Source organism: Oryctolagus cuniculus, chromosome 16, assembly GCF_051225735.1.
Source record: "Oryctolagus cuniculus isolate XC-2025 breed Fujian yellow rabbit chromosome 16, ASM5122573v1, whole genome shotgun sequence".
In the NCBI taxonomy this organism is placed as follows: domain Eukaryota; kingdom Metazoa; phylum Chordata; class Mammalia; order Lagomorpha; family Leporidae; genus Oryctolagus; species Oryctolagus cuniculus.
Window position 1 is genome coordinate 24,906,288 of NC_142882.1, and position 13,024 is coordinate 24,919,311.

The 13,024-nt window shown below is 40.7% G+C and overlaps 1 protein-coding gene across 3 annotated transcripts in view; it reads right to left on the reverse strand.

Moving 5' to 3' along the window:
- Positions 1–13,024, reverse strand: part of LOC149121611 (uncharacterized) — a 51,735-nt gene that overhangs the window by 16,310 nt on the left and 22,401 nt on the right. Inside the window, exons 2-4 of one of the 3 annotated variants that reach the window (XM_089316566.1) lie at positions 11,656–11,782; positions 11,320–11,412; positions 4,421–7,903 (exon numbers count right to left, since the gene is read on the reverse strand). In XM_089316566.1, the coding sequence (XP_089172692.1) occupies positions 5,919–7,903; positions 11,320–11,412; positions 11,656–11,782 (2,205 nt within the window). In that variant the 3' untranslated portion in view covers positions 4,421–5,918. Of the gene's footprint in view, positions 1–4,420; positions 7,904–10,043; positions 10,332–11,319; positions 11,413–11,655; positions 11,783–13,024 lie in introns of those variants that run through there. The other 2 variants (XR_016223428.1, XR_016223427.1) reach the window with 2 other exon arrangements.

A 13,024-nucleotide genomic window follows, 5' to 3' on the forward strand; every position in this document is an offset into this window, starting at 1 on the left:
GAAATAGTGCTCAGGCAAGCAATATTGTGAAAAATTAGTTCTAAGTAATATGAAAGATAACCCAGACAAAACAGCAGTCCAGCAAATCATTCAACCTCACTGAAACTACCAGCAGACACACCCTTCATTTTCTATTAAATCTGTTTATAAGAAGACTTAATTTGATGAACACTTGTAAGAAGCCATGGGGACTTAAACAGGGATGAAGAGCTGTTTCTAATGGGTAGTAATGGAGGTGGAATGGATTACTTGCACAGCTATTATCTAGATAGGAAATAAAAGAGCTACTGCAACTAGATGCATCATAGCATTTGTAGCCCTCTTATTATGGGATAGTCATGCAACCTAGGAAAAGTGTTCCTCCTGAGGGTATCATGAGGAATTAACTGTAAATCAGGTTTATATAAATCAAGAAATGACATTGTCAATTGGAAGGGATAAAAACACACATTTTCAGTAAAAATGAGAGCCACCTGTAGGAGCAGGGAATAATACAACAATAAAAGGTTATAAAAAATTATAGTAAAGTTAAATTAATACAAAAGTGCACTACAGGGGCCAGTGCTATGTCACAGCAGGTTATCGCCCTGACCTGAAGTACCGGCATCCCATATGGGTGCCAACTCAAGACCCGGCTGCTCCGCTTCCAATCTAGCTCTCTGCTATGGCCTGGGAAATAGTAGAAGGCCCAAGTGCTTGGGCCCCTGCACCTACATGGGAGATCCGGAGGAAGCTCCTGGCTTTGTATCAGCACAGTTCTGGCCGTTGTGGCCAATTGGAGAGTGAACCATTGGATGGAAGATCTCCCTCTCTCTCTGCCTCTGTTCTTTCTGTGACTTTCAAATAAATAATCTTTTTTTTTTTTTTAAAAAAAAAGTGTACTACATTTATGCTCCTGCTTCTCTGTTGCAATGGGTATCCCCTGGACAGACTTCATTCCATGTTCTTGTCTCAAGGCAATTAGGAATAGAATGAAGACATGTAGAAAAGGGGGATCATGAATGAAAAAGGCATTATGCACTCAGTAATACAGGAAAATTCAGATGAGTGTTGCAACTTATAGTGTTTGAGGTTGTCCCTTTAAAGAATGAGGGTGATGTGTGGGACAACATCTACTTGCATATTCAAATAGACCTTGGGTAGTGGAGTCTAATCCAGATGTGCACACAGATAAGTTGAAATTTCTCATGGGTATATAGGTCACCACAAACTCATTCCCTTGTGCTGCACACAACACATTATCCAGAGCCGGGGTACACTATTATGGCTGGAATATGTGTCACTTCATATGCCTATGATTTCCACTACAATAATGTGGGGAAAGAATCCTGGGTGGCCAACAAAGCAGCTATAAAAAAATAAATTTGTAATTGATGAAGATGGTATTCCAAATAACTGTTGCAATAACTGTTATTCAACTTTGAAATATTTATTAACAAAATTTACACAGGAGAGCACAGTTCAATTCATATACTTTTTTTTTTTTTTTTTTTTTTTTTTTTTTTTTTTTATCTTTTATTTAATGAATATAAATTTCCAAAGTACGTCTCATGGGTTACAATGGCTTTCCCCCCCATACCGTCCCTCCCACCCACCACCCTCCCCTTTCCCACTCCCTCTCCCCTTCCATTCACATCAAGATTCATTTTCGATTATCTTAGTATACAGAAGATCAGCTTAGTATACCTTAAGTAAGGATTTCAACAGTTTGTTCCCACACAGAAACATAAAGTGAAAAATAATAGATGATTTTTTTTTAAATGATGATGAAATCAGATCAGACCTATTGTCATGTTTAATCCCAGTGAGAGTCAAGTTGGGAATTGATAGTTTCTTTTTTTTTTTTTTTTAACAGAAGATCAGTTTAGTGTACATTAAGTAAAGATTTCAATCGTTTGCACCCCCATAGAAACACAAAGTGAAATATACTGTTTGAGTACTCGTTATAGCATTAAGCCTCAGTGTACAGCACATTAAGGACAGAGATCCTACATGAGGAGTAAGTGCACAGTGACTCCTGTTGTTGACTTTACAAATTGACACTCCTGTTTATGGCATCAGTAATCTCCCTATGCACCAGTCATGAGTTTCCAAGGCTATGGAAGCCCCTTGAGTTCTCCGACTCTTATCTTGTTTAGACAAGGTCATAGTCAAAGTGGAGGTTCTCTCCTCCCTTCAGAGAAAGGCACCTCCCTCTTTGAAGACCTGTTCTTTCCACTGGGATCTCACTCACAGAGATCTTTTTGCCAGAGTGTCTTGGCTTTCCATGCCTGAAATACTCTCATGGGCTTTTCAGCCAGATCCGAGTGCCTTTAGGGCTGATTCTGAGGCCAGAGTGCTATTTAGGACATCCGCCATTCTATGAGTCTGCTGAGTATCTCACTTCCCATGTTGGATCACTCTCCCCTTTATTTATTCTATCGGTTAGTGTTAGCAGATACTAGACTTGTTTATGTGCTCCCTTTGACTCTTAGTCCTTTCATTATGATCAATTGTGAACTGAAATTGATCACTTGGAATAGTGAGATGGCATTGGCACATGCCACCTTGATGGGATTGAATTGGAATCCCCTAGTATGTTTCCAACTCTACCAATTGGGGCAAGTCAGCCCGAGCATGCCCCAAATTATACATCTCTTCCCTCTCTTATTCCCACTTTTATGTTTAACAGGGATCACATTTCAGTTAATTTTCAACACTTAAGAATAACTGTGTGATAATTACAGAATTAAACCAGTCATATTAAGTAGAACAGACAAAAAAAAAATACTATGAGGGATAATGTATTAAGTTGTCCATTAGCAGTCAGGGCTATGCTGATCAAGTCACCATTTCTCATAGTGTCCATTTCACTTCAGGAGGTTTCCTTTTTGGTGTTCAGTCAGTTGTCACCGATCAGGGAGAACATATGGTATTTGTCCCTTTGGGACTGGCTTACTTCACTCAGCATGATGTGTTCCAGATTCCTCCATTTTGTTGCAAATGACTGGATTTCGTTGTTTCTTACTGCGGTATAGTATTCTAAAGAATACATATCCCATAATTTCTTTATCCAGTCTACCATTGATGGGCATTTAGGTTGGTTCCAGGTCTTGGCTATTGTGAATTGTGCTGCAATAAACATTAGGGTGCAGACCGCTTTTTTCTTTATCAATTTAAACTCCTTTGGGTAAATTCCAAGGAGTGGGATGGCTGGGTCGAACGGTAGGGTTATATTCAGGTTTCTGAGGAATCTCCAGACTGATTTCCATAGTGGCTTGACCAGTTTGCATTCCCACCAACAGTGGGTTAGTGTCCCTTTTTCCCCACATCCTCGCCAGCATCTGTTGTTGGTAGATTTCTGTATGTGAGCCATTCTAACCGGGGTGAGGTGAAACCTCATTGTGCTTTTGATTTGCATTTCCCTGATTGCTAGTGACAAAATTTACACAAGAGAGCACAGTTCAATTCATATACTTGATCCCACTCTCAATGAGAAACCAAAACTGCAGGATGTATAAGAGAAAAATATCTGAAATACGGTTAACCACTCTCTGTCACAATTCATCATGACAACTGCCCAATACCTACTAAGGTGTGATTCCACCAAAGAATTCTTCCAGACAAATTATATTTCAGGGACTTCTCTCTGTAATCTTGCTATATTTTGTGGAAGTTCACCTAATAATAAAGGTATTTCCCATTACAATACAGTCATAGGCTTTTTTCTTTCTGTGAGTTGTCAGGTAACCATTGAGAGATGATGTATGGTACATGACGTTCCTATGTATGTATGTTTTCTCATTTCTGAGTCTCTTCTTGTGAATTGATTAATGGCAGAAGAATTTTTTCACATTCATTAAATTGACATTTTACTGTTTGAATTCTCTTGTTTGTTGATGTTTAATTTCTTGTTTTTTAAGATTTTTATTTATTTATTTGACAGGTAGAGTTACAGACAGTGAGAGAGACAGAGAGAAAGGTCTTCCTTCTGTTGGTTCACTCCTCAAATGGCTGCAATGGCCAGAGCTGCACTAATCCAAAGCCAGGAGCCAGGTGCTTCTTCCTGGTCTGCCATGTGGGTGCAGAGGCCCAAGCACTTGGGCCATCTTCTGCTTTCTCAGGCCACAGCATAGAGCTGGATTGGAAGAGGGGCAGCTGGGATAAGAACTGGTACCCATATGGGATGTCAGCATTGCAGGGGGAGGATTAACCTACTGCTCTACGGTGCCAGCCTGATGTCTAATTTCTGGCTATGGTTTGTTCCAATCTACTGCACTTGAAGGATATCACCTTTTTTGAGTTGCATATTTATTCAAGCCTGAATTCCATGAAAATATACTTCCACACTCATTACACTCCTAAGAAACCCCTTATGGGAATTCTCTGATGTATAATAATCGATTTCTGACAAATGGCTTTTTGTCACACTAATAATATTTCTGAACTTCTTCATTTTTTAATGAGTTACTTTATTTATTTGAAAGACAGTTACGGAGAGACAGAGAAGCACAAAGAGGTCTTCCATCCACTGGTTCACTCCCCAGATGGATGCAATGGCTGGAGCTACAGAGATCCAAAGCCAGGAGTTAGGAGCTTCTTCTGGGTTTCCCACCTGGGTGCAGGGCCATCTTCTACCGCTTTCCCAGGCCATAGCAGAGAGCTGGATCAGAAGAGGAGCAGTTGGGACTAGAACCAGTGCCCACATGGCATGCTGGCACTTCAGGCCAGGGCTTTAACCTACTGTGCCACAGCGCTGGTCCCAACCTTTCTTCCTTATGGGATTTCCAGAAAAAGGCTCTGTCACATGGTTATGCTGATTTTGGAAAAAGTCCTTCACATTCATTATATTTAAGTTTTCTCCTTCGTTTGAACTGCATGTGTTATGAGGTATTCCTTCTGGAAAAAGTCTTTCTCACATTTATTACAAGATTTCCACCATGTACTAAATTCTCTGCTGTTATATTGTGTGATTTTGGCAGTTTCCAACACTCATTCCATTCATAAGGTTTCTCCCCGATGTGAATTCTGATGTTTTATGAGGTGTTACTTGAGGATAAAAGCTTTTCCATATGCATTATATCCAAAGTGTTTTCCCCCATATGAATTAGATGATGTGCAATGAGGGCTGAATTATGGGAAAAAGCTTTCCAAGTCATTATGTTCAAAAGGTTTCTCTTCATGTGAATTTTCTGATGCATTCTGAGATGTGACTTATTCCCAAGGAATTTTCTACAGTCATTGCATTCATGAAGTTTCTCCCTGGTGTGAAGTCTCTGGTGTGATATGAGCTATGATTTATAACATATGATTTCTAAAGGCTTTTCCACACTCATTAGATTCATAAGGTTTATGCCCTGTGTGAATTCTGTTTGATATGAGGTATAATTTATAGAAAAATGCTTTTCTGCAGTCATTACATTTATAAGATTATTTCCCTGGGTGAATCCTCTGATGCATTTGGAGTTGGAACCAAAAGTTTTTCCACAGTCATTATACTCATGAAGTTTCAACACTGTGTGCATTCTCTGGTGCATTATGAGGTTTGACATTTGTCCAAAGGGTTTTCCAGTCATTAAATTCCTAAGGTTTCTGCCCTGTGTGAATTCTCTGATGCACGATGAGGGTTGACTTATGGCTAAATGCTTTTCCACAGTTATTCCATTCATGAGTTTTCTACCCTGTGTTAATTCTCTGCTATGATATGAGGTTTGTCTTTTGTCCAAAGGCTTTTCCACAGTAATTACACTCATGAGGTTTCTCCCCTGTGTGAATTCTCTGATGTTTCCAAAGGACTGATTTTTATCAAGAGGCTTTCCCCTGGTCATTACATTCATGGGTCTCCCTTGTGTGAATTCTTTATTGTGATATGAGGTGTGACTTTCATAAAAGGTGTTGCCACAGTCATTACATTTATGAGGTTTCTGCCCTGTGTGAATTCACTGATGCATGATGAGGTCTGACTTTCGTCCAAAGGCTTTCCCATAGTCATTATATTCATATGGTTTCTCACCTGTGTGAATTTGCTGGTGTATGATGAGGTGTGACTTTTGTCCAAATGCTTTTCCACAGTCATTACATTCATGAGGTTTCTGCCCCATGTGAATTTGCTGGTGTTTGATGAGGGTTGACTTTCGTCCAAAGACTTTTCCACAATCATTACATTTATGAGGTTTCTCCCCTGTGTGAATTCGCTGGTGCATGATGAGGGTTGACTTTTGCCCAAATGCTTTTCCACAGTCATTACATTTATGAGGTTTCTCCCCTGTGTGAATTCGCTGGTGTTTGATGAGGGTTGACTTTTGCCCAAAGGCTTTTCCACAGTCATTGCATTTATGAGGTTTCTGCCCTGTGTGAATTCGCTGGTGTATGATGAGGTGTGACTTTCGTCCAAAGGCTTTTCCACAGTCATTACATTTATGAGGTTTCTCCCCTGTGTGAATTCGCTGGTGTATGATGAGGTGTGACTTTCGTCCAAAGGCTTTTCCACAGTCATTACATTTATGAGGTTTCTCCCCTGTGTGAATTCGCTGGTGTATGATGAGGTGTGACTTTCGTCCAAAGGCTTTTCCACAGTCATTACATTTATGAGGTTTCTCCCCTGTGTGAATTCGCTGGTGTATGATGAGCTCTGACTTTTTCCCAAAGGCTTTTCCACAATCATTACATTTATGAGGTTTCTGCCCTGTGTGAATTCGCTGGTGTATGATGAGGTGTGACTTTCGTCCAAAGGCTTTTCCACAGTCATTACATTTATGAGGTTTCTGCCCTGTGTGAATTCGCTGGTGTATGATGAGCTCTGACTTTTTCCCAAAGGGTTTTCCACAGTCATTACATTTATGAGGTTTCTCTCCTGTGTGAGTTCTCTGGTGCACTATGAGGTTTGACTTTCGTCCAAAGGCTTTTCCACAGTCATTACATTTATGAGGTTTCTCCCCTGTGTGAATTCTCTGGTGCATTATGAGGTTTGACTTTCGTCCAAAGGCTTTTCCACAGTCATTACATTCATAGGGTCTCTCCCCTGTGTGAATTCTCTGGTGTACTATGAGGACTGACTTCCACAGGAAGCCTTTTCCACAATGAAGGCATTTGTAAAGTTTCTGCCCTCTGTGAATTCGCTGATGGTTTATGACTTGTGACTTTTGTGTAAAGGCTTTTCCACAGTCATTACATTCAAGAATTTTCTCTCCTGTGTGAATCTGCTGATGTTTCCTGAGGACTGACTTTTGTCCAAAAGCTTTTCCGCAATCATTACATTCATAAGGTGAATTAAAACTGAGTGATTTTCCACAAGGTTTACATGTGTAGAGGTTTTCCCTTGTATTTAATCTCTGATTTATTGCAGGATGTGACTGGTGAATGACAGGTTCAACATACCTAAGGTACTTATAAAGTTTCTCTCTTGTGTGGGTTTGTTGGTGCATATTGAGGCCAAAATTTTCATGTTTAGCTTTTTCTATTTGAGTTGCTTTTCCAAAAGTGACAGTTGATTTATTATAGTTTTCTGCCATATGAATCCTCTCAGATTTATAAAACATCTTTCTTGTGCAGACGTTTGCTTGTCCAGTGGGTCCAAATGGCTGCTTCATGATGTGAATATTGTCATGCTGACCAAGAGGCTCACAGAACTGGAGAGAATTTCCAGGTATCTTAGTGTTATCAAATTTCTCTCCAGCCTGTAGTTGATCAGGCCCACTGGGCGGATACACAGTGTGACATTTACTGCATTCCTCAGGCTTCAATCCTGTATAGGTTCCCTTTTTAATAATCAGTGTTGGAATATGGCTTGAATTTAAACTAAGTGTTTTTCTTAATTCAACTCTCTTGAGAGCTGATGTCTTATTATTTTTCATAAAATCCTGATTCAGATTTTTGTCATGACTTTCCTGGTTGATCCTAATCAGGTAATCCCTTTTCATGACCACTGAAATGAGAAAAAAGCAATCATGTTACTGAATCACATGTAACTATTTCTCCTGGCATACTCATGTAAAGGGAATGAAGTCACTTGTTATCCAAGTGGCATAATATTTTCACAAAATCAGTATGAGGTACTTATTTATGACCATTATATGGCTTTTCTCCTTAATACATTCATATATTAAATTGTACCGTGAGGTTTCCCAAAGTTGAAACATGATTCTTTTTACTATGAGAATTTTTCAAGGATGGTAGAATTTCATTTGTGCTATGATGTGTGTGATTCCTACATCTCAAAACAGTGTCAGTTTCAGCCCTGGCTACTCTGCTTTCAGTACAGCTCTCTACCCATGTAAACAGGGAGGAAGTAGATAATGGTTCATGTGCCTGGGAACCTGTGAGACACCAGGGAAGACTAGATGAATTCTAGAGTTTTGGCTTCAGACTAGTTAGACCTAAGTGTTGCAGGCATCTGGGAAGTGAGCTAAGAGAGGACCTCTTTCTCTCTCTTTCTCCTCTCACTATCACTCTGCCTTTCACAAAGATGAAATAACTATAAAGTATTCTAAAAAAATGGACAAATGTTTAATAAAAACATTCACCCACTACCTAGCAACCATTTTCCCTGTCCTTTTTCTCCAGTTTATTTTTATAAAAACTGTGTGTTTTGTGCTTCTCTGATATTTCAAATATAAACATGAAAAAGTTTTACTGATCACTTACTTGTAGGTGGAGAAGAGTGAAATGTTCCTGTACTTTCAGCAAGACAACATTTAAGGAGTATGATTGGAATCTATGATTGTCTTACATTCAGTCTTCCTAGGTAAACATCATTTGTGGGATTTTTCAAATGAAAAAATACTTTGTCTCTACTCTAGGACAGCTTCCCCAAATTCCCAAGGACACCCAACACCTTCAGCTTCTCAGAAGTACAACAGGTAGAGAAAGTCACAATATACCACTGTAGTTAAACACTTCCAATCAGTTTGAAGAAAGTGTTTCTGCAAACTGGAATGTGCTCATCTTCTTTAAAAGTGTTTTCTAGCTCATTCTGAAATCATCAGTGCTGGTGACCTCCTCTAAATTCTTTCTATAAACGTTCCTGTGTGATAATTTGAATTTCTGGAGGCTTTTGATCAATTGCCTCCTATTTTCACAGAAAGATTCATTTCCTATTTTTTTTTTTTTTGATAGGCAGAGTGGACAGTGAGAGAGAGAGAGAGAGAGAGAGAGAGGTCTTCCTTTGCTGTTGGTTCACCCTCCAATGGCCGGCGTGGCCAGCGCATTGTGGCCAGTGCACCACGCTGATCTGATGGCAGGAGCGAGGTGCTTCTCCTGGTCTCCCATGGGGTGCAGGGCCCAAGGACTTGGGCCATCCTCCACTGCACTCCCGGGCTACAGCAGAGAGCTGGCCTGGAAGAGGGACAACTGGGACAGAACCAGTGCCCCAAACAGGACTAGAACCTGGTGTGCCAGCACCGCAAGGTGGAGGATTAGCCTAGTGAGCCGCAGCGCCGGCCCCTATGCATTTCTTATTTTTTTGTTTGCTTATTTTTCAATGATACTAAAATAGGAGAGAAATCACACTTCAAACTCCACCCTTAAAGAAATCTGAGCCACTCAACATAAACCCACGAGGCTACTTGACCTTGGTCTCAAAATCTCATTACTTTCTTGGTTAGTCTAGGATCACTTATTTTCATGTTTTATATAAATTCATGCTTAGTTTATGATTTCTTTTTTCAAAGATTTACTTTATTTATTTGAAAGCTAGAATTATAGAGAGAGGTAGAGACAGAGAGAAGTGGTTCACTCCCTATATGGACACAACAACCAATACTGGGCCAAGATGAAGTTAGGAGCCAGGAGTGTCTTTCTTGTCTCCCACATGGGTACAGGGAACCAAGGACTTGGGCCAACCTCTACTCCTTTCTCATGTGCATTAGCAGAGAGCTGGATTAGAAGAGGACCAGCTGGGACTTGAACTGGCACCCATATGCAATGCTAGTGCTGCAGGCTGGAGCTTTAACACACTGCACCACAGTGTCATTCCTAGCTTCATAATTTCTGATGTCACAGCACAGAGGCTTACTCATGACCATCTTTTTTGAAAGATTTATTTATTTATTTGAAAGTCAGAGTTACACAGAGAGAGGAGAGGCAAAGAGAGAGTACGGTCTTCCATCCAATGGTTCACTCCCCAATTGGCCTCAATAGCCAGAATTGTGCTGATCTGAAGCCAGGAGCCAGTAGCTTCTTCTGGGTCTCCCTTGGGTGCAGGGGTCCAAGGACTTGGACCATCTTCTACTGCTTTCCCAGGTTATAGCAGAGAGCTGGATTGCAAGTGGAGCAACTGGGTCTTGAACTGGTGCCCATATGGGATGGCAGCACTTCAGTCCAGGGTGTTAACTCGTTGCACCACAGCACCAGCCCTGTGACCATATTTTAGCATTTACTTATTTACTTACTTGAGAGTCAGAGACACAGAATGAGAGATAAAGACTGAACAGAGGTTTGCCAGCTATAGGCTCACTCCTCAAATGTTTCCAACAAACTATAATTTTTTTATTTATTTGAGAGGCAAAGAGAAAAAAAAGGAAAGAAACTAAGAGAGAGAGAGAGTTCACATTTATTGATTCCGTCCTGAGAAAGTTCTATTCCTGGGCAAAATCATGAGTGGGTACTCAATTTGAGAAATGAGTTAGAAATATGTTTCTGGGGGCCAGCGTTGTAGCATAGCAGGTAAAGCCACCACCTGCAGTGCCAACATCACTTATGGGCACCAGTTCAAGTCCTAGCTGATCCACTTCCAATCCAGCACTCTGCTATGACCTGGGAAAGCAGTAGAAAATGGCCCACGTCCTTGGACCCCTGTACCCATGTGGGAGACCTGGAAGAAGCTCCTGGCTCCTGGCTTTGGATCAGTGCAGCTCCAGCCATGACAGCCAATTGGGAAGTGAACCAGTGGATGGAAAACCTCTCTCTCTCCCTCTCCTTCTTCTCTCTCTGACTTTCAAATAAATAAATAAATCTTTAAAAAAAACAGAAACATTAATCTTAAAAAAAAGTTTCTGAACATTGCCTAATTAACAACACCGAAGGAACTAATAAGTGCATGAAAGAAAAGGTATGAAAGTTTAGAGAAGGACAAGTTAGAATTTGGGGAATTCTCAAACCTAGATAACAGCCTTAGTAACATCAGAAAATGATTGGATTTTTTTTTTTATTCAAAGAACATCTTCACTAAGAACAAAAGTTAGAAAGACACTGGTATCACTAAATACTCTAGAATGCCTGTGTCTGATGCACAACACCAGCTGTCATCAGGAGTAAGGCTTGAGAAAAATTCATGGAAAAAGCACCAGTCACCATCTGCACAATTTCTGCCTTGGTCTCCCTATCTCTTATGTGCAGACTGACCTGGAAGGCTCTGATTCAGGCATTCTTCCACTATCCATGGCTCTGCTCCTTGCTCCAACTTGAAGATCAAGTCAGGTTTGGTAATGCAGTGCCCTATTAATGGAAACATGTAAGACTTTGTGAAATCACTATCTTGGGTTATTTAAAGGACTATAGCTTGGTCCAGGAGCTATGCAACAAATGTTCCAATTTGAATCTTTTATTAGAGGGTAGATATTCAGATCATTCCTGGACTCAAATTCTACACCAGCCCAATATTAAACATTATAAAGTGTTCCCTTATTTGTCAAATAGCAAGAAAATGTTATCACTGGGTATGTGATGGGTGTTACTCACCCGAGGAGAACAGGCTGCTGTAGGTCTCCAGCATCACATCTCTGTACAGGATTTTCTGAGCATTGTTCATTTTCTGCCATTCCTCCCAAGTAAAGTACACAGCCAGGTCTTCAAATGCTATCATCACCTGTAATATTACACTTCCAGTCAACATATTAATTCTGTCACACAATAAACACCGACAGTTGTGTGTGGATACAAAGGAAAAAAGAAAGGATATGGTTTCTCATTAGACTTGTTGAGTGTTTAGAAATCCACACAGAAGTATTCAACAGATTCAAACCCATGATCTACAGGCTGTGAGAAATGCCTAAGCTGGAGGGAAACAGGAGGTTCAAATCACAAAGGCCACATCTGTCAAGGGGAATTGCACAGCAGGCTAACAGAGGGGCAATATTGACTCTTGAATGGGCAGGGTTAAGGAGAAGTATGTAGAAGCATTGAGAAAAAAAGGCAAGAAAACATCAGTGAAACTATGATGGGAATGAACAGAAGATAATTTCCAGAAAAATACCATGCCTATCATTTCCAATATGTCAGAGAAGAAATACATTAAAAGACAGGGCAGACATTAAGCTTAGTGTTTCTGGTGCCACCTCAGAGTGTCTATGTTTCATTTCCAATGCCAGCTGCAGTTTTTAGCTCACAGATAATGCAGACCTGGGGAAGCAGTTGTGATGTCACCAATGAAGGAGGCCTAGATTCCATTTCTTAATTCTGGCTTCAGTCCTGCCCCAACTATGTTTGGTATGGTTATCTAGGGAGGGAATTAATGTGTCAAAGCTCTCTATCTCTCAGTCCATCAACTTCTTTCTCTCTCAAGCTAATAAATATTTTTAAGTAAGAGAGAAAATACAGGTAAGACAAAGAATACAAATTAGCTTTTGCCCTAGTCTATGATTATTCTACTGATAAACAATTGAAATAACATTATACCTAATTAAAGTGAAAGCAATGGTGGCCAGCGCCATGGCTCACTAGGCTAATCCTCTGCCTTGCGGCACCAGCACACCGGGTTCTAGTCCCGGTCAAGGTGCCGGATTCTTTCCCGGTTACCCCTCTTCCAGGACAGCTCTCTGCTGTGGCCCGGGAGTGCAGTGGAGGATGGCCCAAGTCCTTGGGCCCTGCACCCCATGGGAGACCAGGAGAAGCACCTGGCTCCTGCCTTCGGATCAGCGTGGTGCACCGGCAGCAGTGCGCCAGCCATTGCGGCCATTAGAGGGTTAACCAATGGCAAAAGGAAGACCTTTCTCTCTGTCTCTCTCTCTCACTGTCCACTCTGCCTGTCAAAAAAAAAAAGAGAGAGAGAAGGAAGCAATGGAATTACTTGCCCAAAACATTCAAATGATAAACATTTGAAATAACATTA